This window comes from Phytophthora sojae (assembly GCF_000149755.1).
Source record: "Phytophthora sojae unplaced genomic scaffold PHYSOscaffold_1, whole genome shotgun sequence".
NCBI classification, from domain to species: domain Eukaryota; phylum Oomycota; class Peronosporomycetes; order Peronosporales; family Peronosporaceae; genus Phytophthora; species Phytophthora sojae.
The window spans coordinates 1,012,075-1,038,253 of NW_009258115.1; the positions used below are offsets into that span (position 1 = coordinate 1,012,075).

The window sequence follows — 26,179 nt, forward strand, 5'->3', positions numbered from 1 at the left end:
TTGCCGTCGGAGTCAGCAGCGTCGGTCCCATCCCGCCCAGAATCCCATCGGACGCGTGCCTCCGCCATGGCAGGCGGACGACTCTGGCGCAGCGTGCGCGTGCTGCTGTGGAAGAACTGGCGCGTCAAGCAGCGCGAGAGCCGCCTGAACCGCGGCCGCAGCGGCCGGCGCTGGCTGTACCCGGCGCTGCTCACGGACATCGTCGTGCCGCTGGCGCTGCTGCTCGTGCTCATCCAGAAGCTCTGCGAGTACAACGCGCAGCTGGTGGCGCCCGCGGGCGTGGACGCGCTCGACGCCTTCCTGGAGCGGCACAAGGACGCCATCATGATGGAGCCGCAGACCGAGACGGAGGCGGAGCCCAAGCGCGCGCTCTGGCCGCAGCAGCAGAGCGACGACATCGTGACGCAGGCGGAGGAGCAGCAGCTGCAGCACGTGACGGTCGAGTCCGGCACGCTGCTGCTGGCGGCGCTGCCGCTCATGCTGGCCAAGACCAACCAGAGCCTCGCCATACTCGAGCGCAGAGAGACGGAGAAGTTCCTACAGTACCTCGACCAGTGCGTTCCATTGCAGAATATTGTTGCTGTTGGAGTATGTGTGTTTTACAGCTAATTATTGATTGTTGTATTGTTTTTTACTAGGCATTACCCGCCGGCGGAGGAGTTGGGGATTTCTAGCTACTCGCAGAGGACGAAGAAGGTTCCGATTGGCGACTTGGCGTCGAATGACGAAGCGGACCAAGTTTTGCTCGAGTTCCCCAAGAAGAGCGGGTGGAATATCTACGCGGGGCTGGATGTGAGGAGAACGACGACTGGAGAGGGGGAAGAGGAGGACGTTTCCCACCCGCTGGAGCTGCTGGCGCTGTTCTACCAGGATCACATGAAGGACCCGTCGGAGATCGCCGGAGAGACCCAAGTCCAGCAGTTTTTCGCGCAAGACCTGACGTTTAATACTTCCGGCGGACCGATTCATTTCCCGACGGTGCTGCCGTTTCAGATGGCGCTCAACATGTTCATGCGAGAGAATGCGACCAGCTTTACGAACACGCACTTGATGGACCTTAGTGACCTGCCGCCGGAAATTATCTGCCAGTTGGTGGACAACATGCTGGAGCGCGGTGGACTTCGGTGGTCCGACTTCCCGAAGACGTCGCCGTTGGGAAGGAGTGAGATGGCGTGCGTGGTTGCGATGAAGAAGGGAGGACTGTCGACGGAGCTGCAACGATTCTTGTCGAATCTGGTAAACAAGGCGGCTTCCAGTGACCAACTGGACAATTTGAGCGTTGCCACGCTGCCGAGTCGTCCTGCGAGCACGGTGTCCGGTCCTCTTGAGGGCAACATTGTGTTTTACATGGCGTACTTGTTCTTGTGGCCATACGTCCGTTTGGTCCGTGATGTCGTCGCTGAAAAGGAGAAGCAGCTGAAGGAGTATTTGATGATCATGGGGCTGCCGGCAATGTCGCTTTTGATCAGTTGGTTTTTGCTGTACTTCTTGGCGTCGGCTGTGGTATCTCTGCTCGGTATGTGGCTGCTCAACGGTAGTATGTTCGCCGCTACGACAATGGGCGGCTGGTACTTCTTCCTGCTGCTGATGGTGTTCATCACGAGCATGCTCTTCTTCGGTCTCGCTGTCACGCCCATTTTCAATCGGACGAAGACGGCGGCTGCGTGTGCTCCACTGATGTACATCATCCTGAGTGCAGGAACATTGATTCGATCACTGGCTGGTGACGATGCGGTGGCGTCGTCCGAATCTTTGACGTTGCTGCTGACAGTGCTTGATGCCATCAGCTCACCTGTTGCATTTATGGCCTGCGTGCACGATATTTTGTCGTTCGATGCCGTGACAGCGGCTCAGAGGCCGATCACTTGGAGAACGGTGGAGGCACCTTGCAGCCTGATGGCTATGCAAAGCGCTGGGTACTTGCTGCTTGGATGGTACTTGGAGAACGTGTTCCCGCGGACGTATGGAGTTCAACAGAAGTGGTATTTCATATTGCAATCGTCGTATTGGTTCCCCAAGAAGATGGACCTCGATAACTCCAATGACGAGTCCGTTCGACTCACCGAGATGGACCCCAACAACTTTGACGAGCGCATGGATGACACCCTCCGTGAGCAGACAATCCCTGACTACCTGCATCACTTCAACCCAACTCTTTTTGTGCAGTCGCTGTCGAAGACGTATCCGAACGGCAAGAAGGCGGTGAAGAATGTGACGTTCGGCGTGAGGAAGGGCGAGATTTTTGGTCTTTTGGGCCCGAATGGAGCTGGCAAGAGCACAACTTTGTCGATTCTGTCCGGTATGTTGTCACCGTCGAGTGGAGATGCTTACGTCGGCGGGTCCATAAGTGTGGCCAATAATCCCCAGGCGGTGAGGCAGAGCCTCAGTGTATGCTTCCAGCAGAACGTCCTGTACGATGATTTGACCGTTTGGGAGCATTTGTCATTGGTGTGTGCGCTCAAAGCGAGTATGGGGATCAAAACGATCTCTGAACATGGTTGGAATACTAAGCTGCAGCAGTTTGGGCTTGAAGAGAAGCGCGACGCATTGTCGAAGACACTGTCGGGTGGCCAAAAGCGCAAGCTGTCGCTCGTTTTGGCTCTGTTGGATTCGTCGCGTGTCGTGTTACTCGATGAGCCGACCGCTGGAATGGACATGAAGGCTCGACTGGACACATGGGACGCGTTGAAGCGTGCGGTAAGCCACCGCGCTGTCATCTTGACAACTCACTCGATGCAGGAAGCGCAGGCTTTGTGCGAGAACATAGGCATTGTTGCTGAAGGCAAACTCAAGTGTTGCGGCTCGAGCTTGTTTCTTCGGAATCAGTTCGGCGTGGGATACAAACTCACGATTGTGCATCATGCAGACGATGACCTGGATGTGACCAATAACCTCAGCGCAGGACGACAAGAGTGGACGGAACTTCTGATGACTACACTGAGAAAGTATGTGCCTAATGCCCGTATTGTAAGCGACAACAAATGGGAAACGCGTGTTCAACTGAACGATGGAGATGAGCGGCGGTTTGCTGAGCTCTTCCGAGAGCTGGAGACGATGAAGCAGATTCGGGTTATTAAGCGCTACGCCGTTGCAGCCACTGATCTGGAGGATGTGTTTGTAAAGGTGACTGAGGGTGAAGACGTTTACTACCACGTTAAAGATGATATGGAGAACCCGGAATCTTCAGAAAAGACTGACCCAGTACTGTCCAAGATTGACGCGGAAACGAGAGCCAGGGACAAGATGCACAGGCAGACTACCGGTCTTGACACGAAACTCCCTGGGTGGAAAAATTCGATGTCCCAGGTCCGCGCGCTACTCATCAAGCGTATGAAGATGACGTCTCGCGACAAGAAATCTCTCTTTGCGCAGTACGTGTGGCCAATCGGCTTCTTCGCGATCATCCTGGCTGTGCTTCAGAACTTGATTTCTGCTGGTGGATCCATTGAGACCGTGACGACCTTGCCGCCCACTGCAAAGGATGCGTCTCTGTTCGTGTCATCCGCTCCGGAAATCACAAGTTCGGTCGCAGACATTGTTGCTCATATTGAGCGAAGCACCCACCCGGTTGTATTTGACAGGAGTGCAACGACTGAACAGGCCATGCTGGATGCAATTGCGCGCGAGAACGACACGACTTACTTCGCTGGTATCTATGTGTCGGCTGTCAACTGGACGTCCGACAACACTGTTGCCTCTCCGGTGATGGCATACTCGCTGTACTATAACGAAACAGTGCGTCGTTCGTTGCCGGTGACGCTGCAGTGGATGGCTCAAGCTTATTGCAAAACGCGTTCAAAGCAGGAAAATTCTCCTGACATCGACATGTGCGACTTGGTGGCGAAGAAGGGCATTTTCCCGATTGATGTCAAGATTGGTGATGGTGTTACGGCCGATGACGACGGCGGCTTGTTGCTGGATCCTGATGAAACGATCAATATCGTTCGACGAATCATGGTGGCGTTCTACATGCTGATGACGATGAGTTCTGTCGTGTCATTTTACATTTCGTCGGTCGTGAGGGAGAAAGAAAAGGGCTTGAAACGCCTGCAGTTCCAGCATCTCGAGTCGGCGAACGCTTCGTTCTTGTACTGGTTGTCCAACTTCCTGTTCGACTACACGGTGTATTTCATGGCGATCCTCTGCATGCTTATCAGTCTTGCAGTGTTCTCGGCGTCGCTGACCGAGACGATGCTTGCTGGGATCATGATCTCCATGGTTTTATTCGGCTTGGCGGTGATCCCATTCATGTATCTGTGCTCACTGATCTTCACGTCCCAATCGTCGGCGCAGTCGGTCATGTCGTACGTCTCGATGTTTCAGATTATGGCGGCGTCCATCGTGTTCGCACTTTCAAATATCCCGGGCTTGTGCGTCCAGGTGAACACGATCTCATACTTCTTGCAGGTGTTTCCACTCTACACGTTCGGTATCACGGTGTTGAATATTGTGACGTTGGCGTGGGCTCCCATGCGCGAGAGGTGCCTCAACTTTGGCGGGACTATCGACGCAATGAACGCCTTCGCTTTACTGGACCCAGATGGGAAGGCTTCGATGTGGGATTGGGAGGTTACCGGAAGTAACTGGTTCGCTCTCGTGGCGTCTGCTGCCATGTACACGCTGCTGCTTCTCGCGCTGGATCAGTATCAAATGTACCCTACGGTGGTGGAGTACAAGATGCGGCGCACATGGCGCCGGATGCGACGCTTTTTGCTGCCGTGTTGCCGCAGCAATGGTCAAGGGTATGAGGAGGCTGGTCAGACTGCTGTCACATTTGAGGAAGACTCGGACATGGTGCGTGCAATTCGAGTCTCTAAAGTATTCAACCCTCGAAAAAAGGTCTCGTCAGGCGGCGCAGGAAACGGTGGTGCTGATGGTGAAGAAGCTGCTGCTGTGGTGAACGAAAGCAGCCAAGTGGTGGCTCTGAATAACGTTAGCTTCTCGGTGGAAAAGAGGGATTGTGTGGCGTTGTTGGGCGTCAATGGGTCCGGTAAATCGACAATGTTTGAAATCCTGACGGCAGGAACTTGTCCTACTAGTGGCAAGGCGCTGATCGACTCGTGCGACGTGACCTCAGAGCCACAGGCTGCCAGCACGAGGTATGGTTACTGTCCCCAAAGCAACATTTTCTTTACTGATTTGACCGCGCGTGAACATCTCGAGCTGTTCTATCGCCTGCGATGCTGTCGACGCAACGGGCTGCTGTCTGAAGGTGCTGTTATTGACGGTCTGATGAACCAGCTGGACTTGTTCCCAGTGGAGCATACTGCAGCGGAGCACTTAAGTGGCGGAAACAAGCGTCGGCTTATGCTAGCGCTAGCCCTCTTGAGCGACCACACTTCGCTCTTGCTTCTGGACGAACCTTCGGCTGGTGTGGATGTAGTTGCCAGGCGTTTGATGTGGCGTATGCTGCACGAAAAGCGACTGAGTGAGAACAGGACGAGCTGCTTGTTCACAACGCACAGCATGGAGGAAGCCGAGGCGGTGTGTGCGAATGCAGTTGTGCTGTTCAAGGGGAAGCTCGTGTGGTGCGGCAGCATCCCGGACTTGAAGCAGCGCGTCTCGCGAGGGATCTCCATCAGCGTGCGTCTCGACAGCAGCGCCATCTGGGACCCGGAGGATCTGCACTTCTACACGGAGCAAGTCCGAAGCTCGCTTAAACTCAAGGCGACGACAGCTACGCGCCGGGAAGGGTTGGAGCATGGCGACATCCCTCTACCAGAACTGGAAGAAGCCTGGGAGCTTTGTCACGGTCTTTTGCACAAGGAAGGCGACGCTGTCACTGTGGCGGCCTCGCGACAACATGGCAACGCTTGGCTGCAAGGTCTGCTGTCCCGCTTAGAGTCTGCGGATAGCGAACCGGCAACTCTGTCGACAAAACGCGCGGAGCCAGCGATCCCGATCCTCGAGTTCGTGCAGGAGTGGCTCGTACAAGAAGCGTTTGTTCGGCTGGAGACGCAACTGTTCAAGGATGAAATCACCGGCCGATCTGGCGAGTCCGTGGTCTCGGTTGACCTGGATACTGATCGTGGCAGCGGTAGCAACACCAGCCGAGTCTACGAAACCTCATGCACGGACACTTTCGGACTGGCAGACGTCTTCGCGATCATGGAGGAGAATAAGTCGCGGTTCAAGATCTCGCATTACAGCATTAGTGAATTGTCACTCGAGCGCGTATTCGAGCAGTTCACGTGAGCTAGGCATGGTCATTCTGATAGATAAATACAACGTTTTTCTTTTTCGGACGTATCATAGTGAAGAACGATCCGTTCGAGGGATATGTTCCCCATCCTTCTTCAAGCAGCGCGCCGGGAAATATGTGCATGGAATCTCCGAAGGCGCGGAGTAAACCTGAAGTTAATGCAAATGACGCAGTATCGCGTCCCGTAGGGGACTTCAACTGCCATCATGCTCCATATCCTACGAGATCAAGGTGAGCTTAGGTAAAATGTACTGATCATGCGCAGTTTGCAATACAGTTGACCATTCTGAGAAGAGTTTGTGCATGTGATAAGAGCACAGCGTTTGAGATGATTTCACGCTATCACTGCGTATTTGTCAGGCACATCTCATGATTTCACGCGATCGCTGTACAGTATTCTCCATCGCAGTGATCACAACGCAATCACAGCGCACACACCGCATGCATGTTGCGCTGCTCATACTGTATGTCTTCGAAAATGTGACATACATACATGTACATGCACATACGGCTACAGCACGATAAGCCCAGCCAGTGCTAGCCACAACATCTACTAAAGACGCCGCTGGACGCACATGTACACGATATTCTTGTTTAATCAAGTTTTAAAAGTAATTAGGAGTCATTTCATGTACTGCTTTGATTTACAGAACCTTTGCTTTCATTCGAAGATCGATCACCGCGGCAAGACCTTGACCTCCAAGTGCGCGGTTTGTCGATGAAGCAGCACCATTGTGTAGCAGAACAAGCTTGAGATAAGATAGCTGTGGCTAGACAGACAGAACATTGGACAAATAGTTTATGAAAACCAGTACTAGTAGTGTACTCCGAAAACTTTGCGAACGCGTTTGTATGTTTGCGCTCTATCACTCACGTTTAAGTCAGTGGTTCTCAAGAGAACGGGTACCGGTTGTCGAATTCATAGTCCGCGTATACGCATCACGATGTTGCCAGAGTAATTCGTAGTTAGGATATGTAGAGAAGAAGTTTCACGAACTCCGAGTAGTACATAAATTTTACTTGTGACTCAGGAAAAATGGCACGTTCGGCATCGCCACCTTGGACGAGATCAGAGGAAGGCACAATACGAATATATCTGGGGAAGTAACGCATCGAACGACTTATGCGGACGTGAGCAGGTTAATAGAGAATTCAAGTATCATCTAGCAAGAAAACAAAATCAAAGTTGTCCTATAGGGCTCACAGCACGTAATTTGCGCTCGTGAATGGCATCTCAACAAGTAACATCTTTTAGAGTGGAATCAGTAGTTGCAAGTTGACGCAGCGCACGAGTTCAAATGAAGTACAACGACGGATAAATCCGGCACCACTGAATGGCATCCTCCAGAGTAAATGTGCCAGAATTCTCTGTCAGGAACGATAGAGATTGTACAAGGCAATGACATAAAATACACGTAACGGAGCATAACGTACACACAAATTTAGAGAAAGTCCTTAAAACCATATGAAATACAAATGTCAAGTGTAAACCTCGAAGCTGATTGGCTATCTGAATTACTTATTGTAAAAAGTACAACATATGTGTGCCGGGTTTTGCGTTGCCGTATTTATCCGTCGTTGTCTGTATATGTAGTACATTACGCATTAGTCAATATTCTGCGAAATGTACTCAAAAGTAGGGACAGCTAAACGAGTTTTGAGATGAATAACTAAATTCCATCTAGCATGTTAGCCAGATTCACGATACACTTACAAACAGTTTGCAAACACCAGTGTTAGCAATACAGTTAGTGTTTGTGCGAACACTAAGCACGACGTTCGTTCATTTGTTAAAATGCGAACCGATGACCGCTTTATTCACAGTGATGAAGTTCCTCTTACGCCTAAAGTAAGCTTCTTGGTCTCAAAGCTAGCACCTGGCGGCAATGAACACATTTCTAGTGTTTTTTTGTGACCTACCAGTGGTAAATCTGCTCGCGTGACGGGGGCTCGTTCACGCTTGTACCAACCAAACTGGCGACAAGGAGTATCTCTTCCTGGGCCACTTCGCAAACAGCGCGCTCGTTCTACCAGGAACCAGGTCAGTGCTCCTTTGCTCGCTTAGTAACTCTTACTTATGTCAATGTCGAGGTTGTCGTTTAGTTCATCCGTAAAACTATGGTCGCGCAGGAAGCACGTTCCTTTGCTCTGAGCAGTATTAACATGAACGGGTTGGGTGAATTGAGGTTTATTCATTCAACTCCCTTGGGCTTCCTAACACTTTACTACGGAATATATTTTACAAGTTAGCGATGCAGAAAGCGCTGTAAGGCCCCTTGGCACCTATTTAAAAAAATAAAGCTATGGGAACTGGACTTGAATTGAATGGACGGTTGACTGGTTGACTGGTTCGTGCAGCAGTGCATCAACGTAGGTAAATTCCGTACAGTTGCTTACTTCAGTATGCAGAAACGCTGGAAGTTCCGTCAACATGACCGTATTTATCAAGAGGTGCCATCCATTGTATTTAAAAAATAGCATAATACATATGGTGTTGACTCGCTATGTTCTGTTTTTGATATATGTTGTAATCAATGACAGTCTCTTCTCATGCCACACAATCGGTACGCGTTTGTTCTGCTCGTACCTACCAGTACCAGTAGTTGAGAGAGTTCTTGGTGATAGCCTTTCATGGAGAGACAGAAGTGCAAACAGAAAGCTGAGTCTCGGGTTCCATTAGGAACTTCCAGCCAGATCATGTAGATGCTGCGAAGAGTAGCGTAATATAATGCTAGACCACCGATATGCATTAGTTGCTGAGCTGTGTTGTTTTACCAGTACCGTATACACCTACCGCAAAGTTCCTCAATTTCTCCGTTCTCTCCGAAGTAAGACCTTTTACCTTGGATGAATCGTCTTATCCTGGCCGGAATGACTTGAGGTTCATAATCTGCTTGGAGTTCGAGGTTATTGGGAGAACCCCGATGAAAATCAAGAAGGACCTCCAGTAGCACCAGTTGAGAGAGTCGCATCGGTTCGGTCAGCAGGAGTGGAGACTAGAGAGATGGAGAGTAACTTTCCAATGTGATAACCGTTTGAAACTAAAGACACTCTTTTACAGCCTGATTCGTAAATGTGTTGTCATCAGTTCTCATCCACAATTGTGTATTGGTCTCTCAGGCTAGCTGGTTCGTTGATCTGGGTGATTGACTCGTTGATTTATTTCGCGTACTCCACATCCATCAATAAGAACTGATCTCTAGTGTCTAGGGTGTTGTGGAATCGGTGAACCCTTGGACAGATTTAACTGATAGACCATTCGACAAAATAACGAATCGTTTTTACTAGTAGTAAAATAACAGAGCTAAAATTTGCTTCCACAAACACAAGACAATTGAAAGAGAGCTAGCCTCGAGAACACAAAGAAAAACGAGTACTGGGCAACGACGTGCTACGGATGCAAATGCCACATGCAGCTGGAATCTATCGGCTGTGTGTGCGTGGTGAAAGTACCAGGGGAGAGATGATGATATGGTATATTGGATCACTGTACTTAAGCGACGAATCCTAAACACCTTTAGCCGCAGTCTAACCTGCGACCATTTCACTGGTGGCCCGCGCCACCTCGCAGACCTCTACCTGCTTAGTCTTCCTCAAGTACCGCCAGGGGAGCTGCGTATGCGAACAGGATACTCCACCTTACAGCAACAGCATTACAGACCATTAAGTGCGGTTTTCACACGTAACCCACGAACAATTCTCATTGGGGTGTTGGCGAAAGGAGAACAGGCAACAGATCACGCAAGGCGGGATATTCCACTTTGGGGTCAGGTTCTGGAACAAAGCGTCAAGGGTGAGTGGCTATTGCCGGAGTGGACGGATATCGAGGCAGAGAACTCAACGCTTATACACCCCCTGTTTGATTGGCACGATCTGAATACGGGTGAAACCAGAGTGGGCATGGGTTCAACATCAGCTAGACCCGGAGTCTATGACGCTCCTAAAGGGTGGAGACGCTACCCAACTATGACAAAACGAAGCGAAAAATGGGCTAATGCAGTGTCGTACACAAGCGCAAAAGGCATCAGCTTGCATGATCGTGTATTCCGCGGCACATGGAAAACACTTCAAGAGTATTGGAACTATATCTGTTCGCAGTTTGAGGAGGAATCAGCACAGCGAAAGCGACGCACGCTACGTCAACACAGGAATTAAAACTCGACGGATTAACTGGGCTCAACGCACTCAAGGCATCCTGTCACTTCGACTTCTCCATCGACAAAACCAGATACGAGAACGGGGTCAACGATGGCATGAGCTTCGACAACAAAGTCTTCCAAGAGTGATCCCGACATCACGCGGTAGTGTGTCGATGCTAGCACTTTATGTTTTTGCATGCTCTATAGGACTCGACCGATTAGTTCATTGTGTAAGGGCTTCTATCGTTGGTGCGTGCCGCACGGGTACGCCATCTATAGGCGGGGTAGCCGAGCGCGATCCCAGGAGTAGATAGCCATCTAAACCGCAACAAATTCAAATTCAAATACAAAGAGAAACGAGTGAACCTTTTTGAGGTTTTAACGCAACAGCGGAGCATCGCGCGATGCAGCTTGGGTGGAGGACAGCCACCATGACAAGTAGTGTAACAGATCCAAATCCCTTGATGCAAATGTGTGGCGGCGTGGTTATCCAGATTGAACTTTTCTAAGGTATCCTGTGGAGCCAGTGAACTTGAATAGATAAGGGTAAGGGCCATAGGGCCGAAACCCACTACACCAGTCTTCCATCCTAAGGCGTGAAGAACTCCACAGAGAGAAGATCATGGTCGCGTACAAGTGCAGAAACACCTAAGCCAGTCTCTGCGTCACCAATGGGCCCATGATAACAAGCGAAAACCGCGGCAAACAACCGCAGTGGAAAAGTAATCGTACGCGTTGTGTACGTTCATAGCTTTAGCATGCGCTAATAACAACTACGCATCCGGGAATCAATTACACTGTATTTTGCGGCGCCTACTCCAACTTAAGCATCTACACTACGTTTTGGGTTCGTCCCTAGGTTGCTTCAATCAAAGCGGGTCGTCCATGAGCCGGGCTTGCGTATTTCTCATCCTCCTACCTCATCTCACGCTGCGTTTAATAATGAGCTCATGTGTTTAGTGCACATGGTGCGCTTTTTCGCTTGTTGTTTGCGCTGGCAGCAAAACAAACAGAATCTCGTGGTCTTACATGGAAACATGCTGTGTTGTGTGTATCCCCCAGTTCACAGTTCTGACGATGCCACGGACAATAATAAGGGCGCTCCCATCCAAACCATGAAATGACGCAATTGCTCACAGCTGATGTGAGCACATCTCAACTGGACAACACTGGCTTGGGTTGTAGCCGTTCTTCTTCTATGATTGCAGAGTGCTGCTACTGTACCTACCATGAGCTTACCACCCGAAACGACTTCATCATCACTTTGACACTCCATAACCCAACTTACCGTGTCGAAGTCCAAGGAAGATGAACACCAGCTCGCTGTACCCGCCCAACTTCCAGTACTTGACTGAAGATGTCGTTGCAGACGTCGTTCAGCGCGTAAAGCGACCGACGTTCGCGACGGAAACAGGAGCCGTCTTCAGCGATTCTCCTCTTCGTACAACGCCACTGCTTCATGCTCGCCAGTCCCCCGCAACTTCGAAGCCTCCCACTGTCGCCCATCGAGCCTCCGCACAACCGACGCAGCACACTCAGGCACTCCAACGGAACTCGGATGCAAGTGACCATGAAGTGAATGCCAAGGCTGCAGGGGAGTTGCGACGCCGCAGAGAGCGCGGGTCAACCAGGCGCGGTACAAGATGAGGCAGAATCTACGCGCGACGAAACTCGCGACAAGCACCCAGCAGCTCCACAAGGAGATCGCAGAGCTTCGAATGCACCGCCACATCGTGACCTCGATGATCCCGGCGACCAACACAATCTGGAGCATCGCGGTGGAGTATCTTCGCCTCTTCCGTTTTGGCGTCCAGGCTCCAGATGGTCCGGGCTCGCCCAATACTGCTGCAGGAGCGCTGCGTGTGCATGACGCTCGGGTGCAGCAGAGTTTTCTGAATGCGACCACGACGCCAGACCTGACAGACGGAACATTCTACGGCATCGAAGCGTTCATGCAGAGCTGGATGCAGATGTCCGTCTGCATCCCCAACTTGGACATCCAGCTCGTTCAACTGGAAAATGGTCCTCGAGGCTCGTTGATCGCCACCGTTGAGCAGAACGTGACCGTCACCCGAGACATGCTGTACTTCGCCTTCCCGAACCTGTTCGCAGACCAAGGCTTCCATCTCCCGAGCAAGCTTGTAGGCCAGCAGTTTGTGCTGCGTGCTTTGGTCGTGTTCGACTGGGATGACGCGAGCAATCGTGTGTGTGGCATCCAGTTCAAGACCGACCTGCTGACGCCAATGCTGCGCATCTTGGGCAGTTTGGAGGACGTGTCGAAGATGTTCGAAAACACCCGGCTTACTCCCGAGTGCGGACTCTCAATGGATTAACCAACGTGGCTGTAGAGGACCAGCAACCAATATTTGTTGTTGCATTTTACAAGTTTGGAGACTTACTTCCACGAAGGTGAATGCACTTCTTTTCTCCTACTTCAAGCAGTAGAGAACTACCCCTCCACCTCCTAATTGGGACTCGATTAATTTCTGCCCAGCGTAATGCTTTCGGGTTGGAATCCATTGTTGAGACTTAATTTTAGAAAAGTGTTCGAGGACGAGATACGTGTTGCAGTGGAGCACCCTCGGTGCTTCTAGTCTTGTCGACAACCAGAAAATGCAGCAATGATGCATGACCTCATGCTGGCGATGCATTTCTAAACTTCCGGTCTTCGCAACTTCCACGATGCAGCTCTACGGATTGGTCGCAATGCTCTCGGGTGTCGTGACCGTGGCAAGTGGGATCCCCGTGAACTTCCACAACCACTGCAGCACCACCATCGGCCTCTACGACAACACCAACACGGAGAACATCAACCCTAGCAGCAGCACGACCCGGCACCTCGGAGACGGCTTCAGCGGCATGTTCCGCAATGGGTGGAACCCTCAAGCTACACGTACGTACTGAGTAAGCTGCTGGACGAGAATGACTAAGCTGTCGCTCACGCCGTTTGTGTATTGCTGCAGTGGCTGAGTTCACAGTCTCGCAGGGATTTCTGTGGTACGACATCAGCATTATCCCGACAGGAGTTCAGGCCGGGGTAAGCAAGACATTATCGATAGCTGTCAGCAGCAGCAGCAACAACAACAACAGGGTACTAACATGACCACTTCATTATCCTGCAGCCTGCCAAATGCTCGTCTTTGGAGAACTGCAAGGCGGTCACCGGTGGCGTTGGCTTCAACACTCCAATCCGGGTCGCGCCGTCTGGATGCACAGCTGTCACCTGCCTGAACGATGGCTGCGGGGACGCCTACCAGTACCCGACAGACAACTCCAAGACACACGCGTGCCCCGACACCACGCCGAGTGTTGACGTGACGTTCTGCCCCGGTGCATCCTTGCGCAGGAGCTAGATGCATCAGCTCGACCTGACAACATATAGATAGATAGATAAATGTAAATACTTATAAGCGAGAAATGCAGGCCATCTTTGCATTGGCAAGCCTCTAGGTACTTGTCGAGCACTTCAACACCTTGACTACCAGACATGCTGATCCGCCTTATTTACGGTACTAATTCTCGATGTGATCCATAAACACGATAAGCCAATCACATTTCACTGCAAATCGGGACCGCACGGACGGTTCACCGTAACCGGTCCAGCACCAATCCAGCCATCCATTCCGACGCCAAGTCGCACTCGCCCCGCCAGCTTCGGACGTCACACATTCGGACTTTTCTCGCCTCGACCTCAGCAGCGTTGTCACCCACGTGCTGCACCAACAGCCACTGTGTGTGTATGTGTGTGTCTTCTACCCCAGGAATGTGATGATTCGAAAACTATGAATGTCGCCGCCCCAGGCTGAAAACTACGTGTCGAGCACTTCAACGCACATTGATTAACAGCTTTGTGCATGAACATTCCGCCCAAGTGTATATCTGCATGTGTATATGTATCTATCTGTGCATGTCTTGAGTGTAATGATGACAAGAAATTAACCCAGCTCGCTTCGACTCATTATGGATGAAGAGAACTGATTCCGAGGGGTCACTCCCTCTTGACTGATCACTCGATACAACAGCTTATCATTGTGTGTGATGACCTTAAAGCAGCGGAACTGCGGAGTGTGGCGCCTGGATAATTCAGTGAAAGGTTGCAGCTTCGCATGTTGCCGCTCGAGCGCGCGTGAGAGTATGGTGATGACTCAAACTTATCCCTGTCCGACGGTTGGAACGCATTCCTCCGAACGTGACGAGAACCAAGCGTAACTTTTCAATTTTTAGCTGAATACTACCGCGCATCGCAGCTCAGTTTTGCATGATAGTCGGCATGTTTGCTGCGGGATTGGAATGAGGAAAATTACAGGTGAGAGCGCGGTCTCCGTTTTGGAAAGCTGCGCTCACAATTAAAGGATCCAGTTGACTTCATAGTTATCTGACCAATCCCACAATACATCAAGTTCATTTAGCATAGCACTGTGTGGTGGTTTAAACAAGAAGAATGTTGCCTAGAAGGCAATTGTCTACTAGAAGTAGCTGCATGAAGCTCGTACCTCATTTGCACAATGCCACCCTGAAATGCAACTCGCGCTGTGATACGTCTAAAGTCTTGCAAGTACCCCTTTTGATTGGATGAAATGCGAAGTTAAATGCGGCTAACCGCAACCCCGCAGCCCTCATTTCGTCAGTGCGGATCCTGCGAGCGTGGAGTGGCAAAATGGCGGCGCGGGTCGGAGCGAGTTCTCGCCACGGGGCCAAGAAGTGGCTGGCGTCGCTCTTTGGGGAGGCGGAGCACGCGTCTGCGTCCTCCTCCAAGTCGGTGGCCAAGGAGCGGCTGCAGATCATCCTGGCGCACCAGCGCGGCAGCCAGGTGCTGGCGGGCGTGGACCTGGCGGCGCTGCAGCAGGAGCTACTCGAGTGCGTGCAGCGCCACATCAAGGTGGCCAACGGAGCCAACATCAACATTGCAGGTTAGTCCACACCTAACTATTTTGCCGGTTAGGCTAGTGTAAAAACGTTTAGGCTAGTGTTAACCGTCTTTTTTACTTCTCACAGTGAAGAACGAGGGCCACTTGGACATCTTCGAGATGCAAGTGCCAGTGGATGGAGAGAAGGCGTCCGATGGGAGGAAATCCACTCGGTAAAGGAGATATCGAAGGTCTCTGTCCTGAACCTAGCATCTAGTTCTCTAACAAGAAACAAACACACAAGTCGCGTTTCAACTGCATCAAAACGTGTCAAGGTTCTTTTTTCATAGATATACGATACGGTAGCAAAAATGACTTGCCAGAGAGAGAAGTGTTAACCTGAACCTGCACCTCAGTACGGGTAGTAATCATCAAACGGCAGGACTTCGAGGTGACTCACGCTGTCGAAGATCCACGTTATGCGCACAATGGGGATCTGGAACTGCTGCCACTTGGCCTTGGCGTCCCAGGGCGACGTGGTCTTGGACACTACACCGACGGGAGTGCGACGCGTTCGCTGTTTCATGGTCAGCTTGGCAAAGTTCTCTCCGTGAACGACTGTACCCCCAAAGTTGTTCACGAGAGCTTTCACCGACGCGAACTGGAAGTCGAACTCCTTCTCGGACACGAGCAGCACGAAGCAGAACATGCTGAAAATGCTGTTGCGTCTTCCCGTCTGCACGCGGCGGATGCGACCTTCGTGCGGTTTGCCAATGGCGTCGCTGTAGATGTCGCCAATCATCTCGAACGGCTCCTCGGTCAGCCACCTGCCGGCTGACAGGCTGCCAGTGATCCACGAGAAATCCATGATGAAGCTCCCTTCGGCCAACGCGCGCATGTACTTGGCTGTGCGCTTGCACCGCAACTCAACCGGCTCGGCGCCACTGGGGGCACCGATGGGCGGAACGGCCTTGGTGATCAGATGCGTCACGGACGTGCAAAAGTGACCGGAAACAGGGTCGCGCTTCAGGTCGAAATCGTGCCCGAACTTGCCACCAAGACGCTGAGTTGCTTCCAGTACGCGCTTCACCTCCTCTCGCGTCAGATCGGAGCTCACAAACACGAAACCAGAACCGCTGTCGCTACTTCCTGAGGCCATGGCGCTGCCGTTTGATGAGTGAACCGGAGGTTTTGTCGCGCTTCCAGCTGAGCACGGTCTGGTAACGTCTCTGGTTTTGCTCGCAGCAGCGGCAACAGCTTCAGTCTTGACGTTGGATGAAGAGCGAACCAATTGCTTTGCTGCTTGAGACTTGGGACTCTCGCTGACGCGCTTGTCTTCTGACTGGAACGCCGTGATGGCGCTGCGGAAGTCGTCACTGGAGCGGTCTTTCTTCCGAGAAAACAAACTGCTTAGCCGCTCACATTGTTGGCTGGGTGGCGGATTCTTGGGCTCGGGTGTCGGTGGCAATGGTGCTGCAGGCTTCATCTCGTACTCTTCTTCTTCGTCACTCTCGTCTGATTCCTTTAGCTCTTCATCTTCATCTGGTAGCATGGTTGCAGGCTGGCTGTCCGGTACCTCGGATTCTTCATCGTCTGAATCAGTCCGCGAGAGATCGATAGCCGACGAGTTGTTGTGTCCATCGGTTGTAATTTTACTCTGGAGGCTTGGCATGCGAAGTCTCTTCCGGGATGGCGACGATAACCGCCGCTGGGGATGCAGCGGCAGTGGTGACAGTAACATTTGTCGCTTAGCCTTCACACCTGGTCTGCGATCATCGTGATGGTCACTGTGCCGCCGTCGGAAGGTCGCGAGGAGATCAGGTGACTCCAATGGACTCGTAGCCGGTGGCATCTGCGTCATCTGTGTCATTTGCGTCAACATATCTCCGTCGTCATCCTGGTGTTGCGAGTCTCTCCTTCTCTCCTTCAGCAACGCATCAAACCCTGCGCTGCTGTGCAACGAGCGTTCCAGTTCCAACAGCGACCTGCCGTCTCCATTTCCCTGGTGGTCTCTTTCCCACTGACTCAAAGCCTCCCGCTGCTTGGTAATTCGGTCCAAATAGCTCTCCACCTCCTGCGTCGCCATCAAACTGTTCGGTCTTGGGGACATGAACCCACTCTCCTCGTCCTCCACCTTCTCCTCTTCCTTCTCCTCTATCTCCATCACCGACGCCTCATCCAGCGACGCAGCCGCCGGCTTCTTGTCACTTTTCCTCCTCCCTCGACTACTACCCCCTTCAGCACTACTGGCACTCGCGCTGCCTCCGTAATCATCGGGCAAGTCGCTGCTGCTGGTTTTCTTCCAATGCGCCGTGCTGCCCGCTTGTCCCCCATAACTCTGCGGCAAATAGGGTTGTTCCAGCTTAAGTTCCTGGCGGATTTCCTGCGTGTCGATGTTCCACTTGTGGTTGGCCACTCTCCCTCTGGTGTTTTGCCTTTCCTCCTGTTGCTGCGTGTCCTCACTGGCCTGAATTGCAGTTGCAGTTGCGCCCGCCCCATTGGCCGCTCGGTGGAAGGCTCTGTCCGCGTCTTGCACTGTGATGTTCGTTGCATGGAGCGACTTGTCTCCGTTTAGAGACTCGAGCTCTTGCTCCACGCCCTTCCAGGCCGCCAGGATGCTCTCCAAGAACTGATTGCGCGTCACCTCACTAGGTCTCGTAGGCAGCCGGCAACTCGGACAGTGCGAGTTGTTCTGCTTGAGGTGCAGCAAGATGCACGAGTGGCAGAAGTTGTGCTTGCAGTCGAGGCACTGCGGGTCCTGGAAAATGTTGCCACTATGTTGATATTGATACAGTTGGAGAGCAATTAGACGCTTTAGGTGGAGAAAGAGAGCGGGAAAAGGAGAAGAAGACGCACCACAGAGTACAGCGCAGCTGCTCGCGGATGAGGCGGATGGCCTCGGCCCGCGAGGAAGACAGCAGCGACATGGGTGCAAGAAGCCGCCAGCGCTGCGATAGGATGGACGTGACAGTTGACTGGTTAAAATTTAACGAAAATGACAGGGGTGTACCGTTAGTGCACGGGTGGAGAGCATATTTAGCAGTTGAAGAGCAGAATGGGAATAATGACATGGCTACATTTGGAGGACGCTTTGGATCTCTTAGCTATGGAGTGCGGTTCACCATTCGTCCCGGATAATGGGTAGCGAGACGGAGAGGGAGTGGGTCTTGTGGGCCCATTTGGCTTGGCCTTCGAGGTGGCGGACGGGGAACGGCAGATGCAGCACCAGCTTCCTGAAGACAGACAGCAAGTTGAAGTGAGTGCATCGACGTGAGGTTTTGTGCAATGCTTTGAACGGGGTTTAGCAAGTGCCACGTACAGGGTGGAGCTCAGTAGCAGCAGCTTCTGCCGCTTCACGTCGAGTTCAATGTCTTCGAGTCGGTGGCCGGGGCATTCCACACGCACCACCATGGCCTCGCAGTGGGCCGACGACGGGTCCTTGTCGCTGAGTCCGAGGAAAACGTCCTCCGTCATCACGCTCTGCTTGTACAGGACCTCGAACCTAAAGCATTACTGATAAGTACCATGTTGACGTTCCACAAGTAGAGAGGTTGAAGGCGCTCGTACTTGGGTCGAGATCGAGTCTCGAAGGCGTCGTCGTCTTCGTCGTCGCTTGGGACTTCATGCATCGACCAGATCGCCTTGGGGTCTTCTTGGCGGATCTGGCCGATAGGGCGCGTCACTAAGTTCCAGCAAAAACGTTTTCACGAAATGATCATGCATTTGAGTAAAGCACTCAAGTCGGTGCGTTCGAACGAAAAATGACGGTACATACCTTCGGGCAATTTGGCGGAGGCAGCTCCGTTGAGCGTGAACGGCGTGATCTGGTGCGCTTGACTCTGGTTCTACCACCATCGACGCCCAAGTTTCAGCTCGTTTAAACACTCATAAACCACCATCGCACGCAACAGGAAGTGATCCTACCTCTTCATAGTCGTTTTCAGCGTCCTGACTCCCCGTAAGGAGATCGTTTAGCGCAAGCAGTTCATTCCCGACGACTTCCATCTTCCTCCTAATTCACTGCAGCACGACGCCGGCTGAACTGCTCAAGTGGATCTCTGGAGCGGCGCCACGTGCGACTTTTCATTCTTCGGTCTCTACTTTTGAATTGAAGGGGCATCCTCGCCCTCTAGTGTTTTCTAGCGAGTGACCCGAATGACATGATCGTGAATTTGGAGCGATCAAGGCAGCCTCAGGTTTGTGCATCTCCGTTCTGAGGACAATTCGTCTAGCTGCATGGTAGGTTTCATGTCTTTGGCTTCAGCCAAATCCGGACGAACGCTATTTTCTGCGCTAAGGTGGCTCGCTGGCATCGGTGTTGGCGGCGACCACACTCACCTACCTCACTCTTGGCCTTATCCCCTCCATGACCGGCGACCTGGAGACGGGGTCACGGAGCGGCCTGGGACAGTAGAAATCGCTGCAAATGGAGAGTCAAGTGCTGCAAACTCCGTGCGTCGACCCCAAGACCGTTCACGACAATGAAGAGATCAGCAGCACAAGCAGCAGCGGCAAATCCACGGCTTTGACAGGGATGGAGGAGCTCCGAGAGCTCTGCACATCCGACCCGAACACTGAACGAGTGAGTCTTCGAGGCCGTCACCTCTCTCAAGAGGACGCCGAGAGCGTCTTCACCTTCCTCCAGCAACATTTCCCCAGACTGCGGCATCTGGACCTACGCGACAACGATCTGCTCGAACTACCCCAAGACTTCGGCGCTCGGCTGCCCAAACTCGTGGCGTTGAACCTCTCGAACAACAGCTTCCGCTTTAGAATGGGGGCGCTGCGTACACTTGGAGAGACTTTGCAGCACTGTCCTTGCCTCAAGAGCTTGAGCTTGTCGCTGTCAAGTCCCGCAGAGGAGCAGGTGCTGCTGGCCATGCTCCCGGGACTGCGGATTCTGAACGGGACCCCGCTGCCGTCAACACGAAATGGCAGTGAAGGGAACCCAGCGAGCCCGACGATCCAAGAATTGCAACAGTTCTGCGCTTCACCCTCAGTCAAACTGCCCGTTAGCGCTTCAAAAGCTCCAACAGATGACAGCAAACGTAACACCGAGATCGCTGCTGTGACTACACTTGCACCGAAAGCGAGTGCTACGGGGCCTCGACGGAACGTGAAGAACAGCATCCGCCCCACGGAGCTGCCTACCAGTATCTCCGACGATCGTACAGATTGGTGCAAACTGCTTAAGGTCAACCGATCTCAAGTTTCGAAAGGAAGCTCCGCCTCAACGTCAGCAGTGCGTTCAGACTCGACGTCAAACTCCGTCGTATCCACCGAGACGTTCCTCCAGCAGTTGAAAGCTGTGGTTAAAGCCTTCCACGAGTGCGATTCGCTGGGCAAGGCTAACGGTGGATCTAAGGCCAAGCTGTTCGCTCAATTGGATCGACATGTGGAGTTGTTGGCCCAACAGTTGAAGCGCCAGGAGCCAGAAGACGGCAAGACGGAGCTATCCGAAGCAATGTTACAGACACGATGGAGTTTATTGGAGGTTTGTGCCATGTTCGGGTCGCAGAAAGTGGCACAGGCGGACGCGGGGCTTGGAAACGGCTTCGGTATGCTGCTTGCGATGCAGAAGCAGCTCCTGGCGGCCATGCAGGCGCAGCAACGCAATGCTCAAGCTCAAATCCAGGCTCAAGCGGCTACTACCGAGGGTTCAGCTCCGGCTCAAAACCAACAACAACTCAAGCTTTTACTCGATGTCGCGGAAGGTCTAGAGAGCGATTTAGAGGCTGTTCAACAGCAGCTTCAACAAGAAACAGCTCGTCGGGAACAGGTGGAGCAGGAAAACCTGGAGTTGAAGCGCGTACGCAGCGGTGGGAAGGGCATTTTAAAGACTGCGAAGTCTAGACCCACAGTCGCTCGAAGCGCCAGCACTACGGACAACATCGGCACCGCAAAAACGCAGCCAACTCGGAGGATTCGAAGATGCAACAGCGAGCACAACGGGATAGTGAGCTCAAGTTCGGACGTGGTTGAAGACCTTCGAGCGCCAGAGGTGCCAGCGCAAACTGTCGCGCCTCCTGCGCCTCAGATCACAGTCACAGTGCGGAATCTATCGCTGAAGCAGCTCGTGGACCTCATCAACTGCGTGTACGCGTCCAAAGCCAAGTACGACGCGCGTACCACCACTGCTGGAGCACCACGTGAGACCATGGAGCAACACTTGTACACTTACCTGAACACTCGCTTCGGCCTACCCAAGCTTATCGTGGACTACGCCAGCGCAGTATGGAAGGCAGCGGAGCATTTCGCTCGTCGCGAGAATGACGCTGCAGTGTTTGTAGCACTGCTGAGGAATCGACTAGACGAAGGGTTTTTGGAGATTAAGCGGAAGCTCCAGTCCGCTCTGGTGGAGTTACTACGAGCCTTCTTTTCAGCGAGGTACCCCAAGAAACAAGGCAAAGCCATCGCTGCGCTGGTACAAAGCCGCCTGGATGGCCATCTCCACGAGGACGAATGGCGAAACTTGCTCACATATCTCTACGAGCCTCAAGATGTACGTTGTTACCGTGAAATGATACACTTTTTGTTCCTGCATGTATATTCATCTGGTTGTGTGTGCACTGTAGAGCGCGGCGCTGAAGCGTCTGGTCCAGCAGAAGGCAGAGAAGTACCAGGCAGCTCAAACGCAGCGGAAAAAGGCCGTAGCAAATGAGAAGCCGAACCTCTCATTGCCTTTTACCGACTTTGAGCAAGTGCTTTACGGCTATCAGCTGCAAGGGCGTCTGGAGTTGCTGGACGGATTCCGCAGAGCGTTTGAAGAGCTTGACACCGAGCGCGTCGGTGTCATCAACAGAGTACGTTAAAGTTCGATGATGAAGTGTGGTAATCTGAAGACGCTAACGAAGAATTCTTCGTTTACAGCCTCGTTTTGTCACGCTTGCTCGGCGATTAGCGCCGACAAAGGTACATTTTGCTGTAAGCTGCTGGACCCGCGACTGATAGGCAAAGTATCTTACGATTTATGCTTCTTGTTTGTATAGCCTGAGAGCGCCGTGACGACGCTTGTGGAGACATTAGACCACTTCAACCACGACGTGATAACATTCTCAGACGCTGCCAACGCGTTATTACCGGACATCCGACGCATCAGTGCAAAAGCCACTCCAACCTCCACGTCGCAACCCAAGACGAAGAAAAATACTACGTGACGTAGGTCCGCCACGGAAAATATAACTAGAAATGTGACACGATATTACTTAGCTTCATCTACTCTCTAGTAACCGGCTTCAAAGAGCTGCCAGAACGCATCGCTTTCCTGGTTCTGACGCTCAATGGCTAGTGAAGTCGTTGGTGATAAAGTTGGCGGGTTTTGGAGATTCCGAAGCTGCTTCTGAGCGGCATTGGCAACAGATTCTGGGGTAAAGCTGCAACTGGCGCCAAGCCACAAGTAACCTTGAGCAACTCCGTGTGGCTGGATAGAGCAAAGCAGGAAAGCACTGTCTGGTGTAAGGTCCTCCGAGTCGTAATTCGTTAACAGCTCCCACTCATCTTGGCCCTCTTCTTCGTCGACAGCTTCCAATATAAACAACTGCGGTGCAACTGGCACGTCTTCGTCTGTACTTGTGGGATTTCTAGAGTCCCCATTCGTCGGCAGGAACATTGCTGGCAGTTTAGGTATCGAATCCCGACCCCACTGGAGCTCAGCGGCATAACCGAAATGATCACAGGCGGTTCCTTTGTGGCCCTCAGCGTCTTCTTCTACCTCGTTGATTTCCATTTGCGTCAACTGAGGCTGCACCAGCATTTGCATTCGAATCATTTGACTGACAAGTTTCTTTGCCATCGCCTTGGCGTCCTGGATCTCGCATTTTGATCCATGCCAAATAGTCAACTGACTAGAACTCGAAGGGTTTTGAAAGACAAAAGTGCCGCGAGACCAGAGCAGACGCTGCCCGTCTTCAGGTGTTCGAACAGTGGCGATATTTTGTCGCTGCCGAGCCGAGCCAGCGCTTGGATCATAGCAACGCTTGAGCACGAAAGACTCAGAGTCGTAACTGGAATGTGGCGTCAAGCGGTAGAGTCCATTCAGTACGAACGCAGTCGAACAGTTGCCTTGTGATTTCATCACCTGCAGGTCCTTCTCCCACTCCAGAAGCTGGCAGATAAATGCTGCGTTAGGACTCGAGATCGCTCGTTGGCGCTTCACCAGGGCTGCAGCTTCGTGGTACGACAGTCTCTGCTCCAGCATCACGTAGGCAATTGCAAAGGCACAAGAGCGAGAAACTCCCTGATGACAGTGCACCAACACCTTCTGTCCTTTAGCACTATCCTCCCCATGGGATGACTCTCTCTGTCTGCAGGCGGCGATGAACTCCATTACTTGGGGAAGAAACGGCGTCAGGTCTTCGTTTGCATCATCTCGCAGCAACAGCTTCAAAAGGTGAACCTCCGAGTCACTGGGGGAACTTGCAGGCTGATCAACTCCATCTTCGTAATGCTTCAGCTCTCCGCAGCAATTGATCACGTGGGTGATGCCCAACGCGCGTAGTTTGTTTGTATCCCGTGCCACCTGAAGGTTGCTCACGTATAGGAATCCCGGTAAAATCTCCGAGCACACGTCAGCATATGCATCCAACGTCCGGGACTTCCGCACACTCTCAGGTATCACAAATCGGTCTTCTTCAATCCGTTGGGGCACGTTGAAAGCTCGGACAACTTCTTGCGCTTCGAGACTCAGACGAGAAGTTGTGTTCTCTTCCAGTTGCAACGCGTGACCAGGAGGGACGATTTTCCCGACAAGCGGTGGAGCTTTAGCAACATGTTCTGCACCATCTTCTCCTGCAGTTGAGGAACGCGATCCAGCAGTCCACGCCTCGGAAATCGATGGTGCGTCAGACTTCGTCGTCCCAGAGACTTTCGCCGCCGACCCGGAGGGCAACACATCCGCAAACCCGTCGCGAGATTGGCCGTTCCCCATAATTCACCGCCTTCCTCGGACGTGAAACGACGCAGACAAACCAAGCCGCTGGATCTCGCAGCGCCCGCCCATTTATAAACTTGTCGGTCAACATTAATTAACTTACAGCTTTCTCTAACCTGAACAGCTCTAACCACGCCAATTGCCATCTAAATGATTGCCGAGTCGGACACTCGCACGAATCCCATTTCATCCGAGCTCCTCAGCTCCTCCGGTTTGTAGTTCCGAGTCTCCCACCAGAAGGCGATGGCGTGTCTCCGTTTAAACACAAAAGCGGCCGCCACGACTGCCACGACACCTGCAGCGACCCCCGCGGACACATAAATTGCCGTCGAAGAGCTCGACGAGTCCTCTGATCCCGTATTGGCCGTGGTCTTGTCGTTGTTGCTTGAAGGGGCTGGAGTCGACTCCGACTGGGGCTCGACCTGATCTGTGTCATCAGTTGACTGGTCCAATACATTGGTGCTGCCCCCAGAAGAGCTGCTGGAAGTGCTCCCGGACGCATCAGAGCTGCTCACGTCGACCCAATAGTCTGCAGCAGAATCGGACGTCACCTGCGAGCTGTTGCTGGGGCAGAAAACCACTTGGAACTCGACGTCGGCGCTGCAACTGTGAGTCCGCGCGTCCTGGTCGGGAAACTGGTACGCGTCGTCGCAGCCGTCCGCCATACAGCTCAAAACTCTGCAAGACTCAGAGGAGCTGATACCTCCTCCGGTACTGGGGATAATCTGCATGGCGACGTTGAATCCGGTGCCTCCAGTCACAGCCTTGCAGTCTGCCAGGCTGGAGCATGATCCTGGCTGGATAGAATACAAAGTGGAAGTTGTTAATAGTTGCCTTGTATCCATGGATTTTTTGTTTATGTGTTTTTGTTTACTTACACCGGTGTTTCCTGCCGGGATGATGGAAATGTCGTACCAAGTGCTCGCGTCGACGTTGGCAAGTTCGGCCTCTGTGATGCAAAAGCAAAGAAAAAAGTTAGGATAGTGTTAACCGCAGGTTAGGCTAGTGCTAACCGGAATCGTACGTGTGGCCTGATACGCAGCACCGTATCTGTAGGCAACGTTGGTGCCGTCTGCGAGCTCTAGGCTGAGACCGGCGCCCTGCTGGATGGGGGTCCCGGCGCCGTGACTGCCGGCGTAGAGCTCCATGCTGCCCTCGCAGAGGTTGACCACCTGGATCTTGGTGCCGGAGACTGTTGCCGCCAGCAGCAACAGTGGCAACGGCAACGCGAGTCTTGCCATGCTTTCGCTTAAACTCGAGCAATGGCGGTGCCAATAAAGCGCGGCGCCCCCGCCGCCCAGCCTTTTGCGTTGTGCTGACAAAGCCCGTGGTGTGTTGCCTTGCACTTGTGCGCTCCCCCGGCGTTGCATCGCTTGACGCAAAGCGTGTAATGGGGAGTAGGGTTGCAGCCGCCAAAAACATGCTTCAACAACCCAGCGAACATTACTTTTTAAAATAAACTAGTTTCCATAGATTCGGTATCTGCTGTTTATTATAAAACGGAAAACTTGGGAATGCATTCTCATAGAACATTATCTCTGAAAATGCCCTTATCGGATTGCATATGCCCGTACAAGTGCACACACAGCGCTGCCTTCAAGACAATGCAAGTCGCTGGTGGTGCCAAGCATTACACTTAGATATCACTTGAAGCGCTGCGGTGCGACAGGAATTGGACAGGTCACCACAGAGGCCACATCTTGTGGTTGCCGATGTATCTGAGCTCTTCGGATGAAAAAGGTTTGCTCTCCCAGTCCAGTCCCCTTGTTGCGAAACTGCAACGTGTAGTGCCAACGTGCAACCGCGTTGACAACCATACGCTCGGAACTGCAACGGCCTTTGCTGCACTAATTCCCTGCGTTTCAAGCACGAGCTCGAGCGCGGGAAGTGTTCTGCTATTACTGTACCGAGGCGTCCTCTACGAGAGCCTGCAACGGATCACCGAAATGATGGGAGCTTCAACAAAGACTTTAGCCAACAGGGCCGGATTGATGCAGCCACGACTGATGGCTGTACCTGTACTGTATCTTTACTTCAGACTACCGTCACTGCAGCTTCAACG

The 26,179-nt window shown here is 52.5% G+C and overlaps 9 protein-coding genes across 9 annotated transcripts; 5 read left to right on the forward strand and 4 right to left on the reverse strand.

Annotated features, from left to right (window-relative positions):
- Positions 1–66: 66 nt before the first annotated feature.
- On the forward strand, positions 67–6,195 carry PHYSODRAFT_470097 (hypothetical protein; the record flags this gene model as incomplete). The annotated part of the gene is made up of 3 exons (XM_009515748.1): positions 67–554; positions 639–792; positions 871–6,195. The coding sequence occupies 3 exons, from the start codon at positions 67–69 to the stop codon at positions 6,193–6,195; spliced, it is 5,967 nt and encodes a 1,988-aa protein (XP_009514043.1).
- Positions 6,196–11,951: 5,756 nt separating this feature from the next.
- PHYSODRAFT_473766 (hypothetical protein) lies at positions 11,952–12,674 on the forward strand (the record flags this gene model as incomplete). The annotated part of the gene is made up of 1 exon (XM_009515749.1): positions 11,952–12,674. A coding segment is annotated over one exon (723 nt), but the record flags the coding sequence as incomplete, so codon positions are not given.
- Positions 12,675–13,023: 349 nt separating this feature from the next.
- PHYSODRAFT_474315 (hypothetical protein) lies at positions 13,024–13,694 on the forward strand (the record flags this gene model as incomplete). The annotated part of the gene is made up of 3 exons (XM_009515750.1): positions 13,024–13,234; positions 13,305–13,378; positions 13,464–13,694. The coding sequence occupies 3 exons, from the start codon at positions 13,024–13,026 to the stop codon at positions 13,692–13,694; spliced, it is 516 nt and encodes a 171-aa protein (XP_009514045.1).
- A 1,304-nt stretch (positions 13,695–14,998) lies between these two features.
- PHYSODRAFT_470073 (hypothetical protein) lies at positions 14,999–15,425 on the forward strand (the record flags this gene model as incomplete). Its single annotated transcript, XM_009515751.1, has 2 exons — positions 14,999–15,251; positions 15,337–15,425. The coding sequence occupies 2 exons, from the start codon at positions 14,999–15,001 to the stop codon at positions 15,423–15,425; spliced, it is 342 nt and encodes a 113-aa protein (XP_009514046.1).
- An 85-nt stretch (positions 15,426–15,510) lies between these two features.
- PHYSODRAFT_553158 (hypothetical protein) lies at positions 15,511–18,115 on the reverse strand (the record flags this gene model as incomplete). The annotated part of the gene is made up of 4 exons (XM_009515752.1): positions 15,511–16,680; positions 16,765–17,330; positions 17,436–17,946; positions 18,041–18,115. The coding sequence occupies 4 exons, from the start codon at positions 18,113–18,115 to the stop codon at positions 15,601–15,603; spliced, it is 2,232 nt and encodes a 743-aa protein (XP_009514047.1). The 3' UTR covers positions 15,511–15,600.
- A 191-nt stretch (positions 18,116–18,306) lies between these two features.
- PHYSODRAFT_477374 (hypothetical protein) lies at positions 18,307–19,193 on the reverse strand (the record flags this gene model as incomplete). The annotated part of the gene is made up of 4 exons (XM_009515753.1): positions 18,307–18,421; positions 18,508–18,690; positions 18,756–18,870; positions 19,085–19,193. The coding sequence occupies 4 exons, from the start codon at positions 19,191–19,193 to the stop codon at positions 18,307–18,309; spliced, it is 522 nt and encodes a 173-aa protein (XP_009514048.1).
- A 421-nt stretch (positions 19,194–19,614) lies between these two features.
- Positions 19,615–22,345, forward strand: PHYSODRAFT_320666 (hypothetical protein; the record flags this gene model as incomplete). The annotated part of the gene is made up of 4 exons (XM_009515754.1): positions 19,615–21,690; positions 21,764–21,991; positions 22,059–22,100; positions 22,178–22,345. 4 exons carry the CDS (start codon positions 19,615–19,617, stop codon positions 22,343–22,345), a joined length of 2,514 nt encoding a protein of 837 aa, XP_009514049.1.
- A 65-nt stretch (positions 22,346–22,410) lies between these two features.
- Positions 22,411–24,114, reverse strand: PHYSODRAFT_467506 (hypothetical protein; the record flags this gene model as incomplete). Its single annotated transcript, XM_009515755.1, has 2 exons — positions 22,411–22,899; positions 22,966–24,114. The coding sequence occupies 2 exons, from the start codon at positions 24,112–24,114 to the stop codon at positions 22,411–22,413; spliced, it is 1,638 nt and encodes a 545-aa protein (XP_009514050.1).
- A 149-nt stretch (positions 24,115–24,263) lies between these two features.
- Positions 24,264–25,358, reverse strand: PHYSODRAFT_292990 (hypothetical protein; the record flags this gene model as incomplete). Its single annotated transcript, XM_009515756.1, has 3 exons — positions 24,264–24,914; positions 24,996–25,066; positions 25,142–25,358. The coding sequence occupies 3 exons, from the start codon at positions 25,356–25,358 to the stop codon at positions 24,264–24,266; spliced, it is 939 nt and encodes a 312-aa protein (XP_009514051.1).
- Positions 25,359–26,179: the final 821 nt, after the last annotated feature.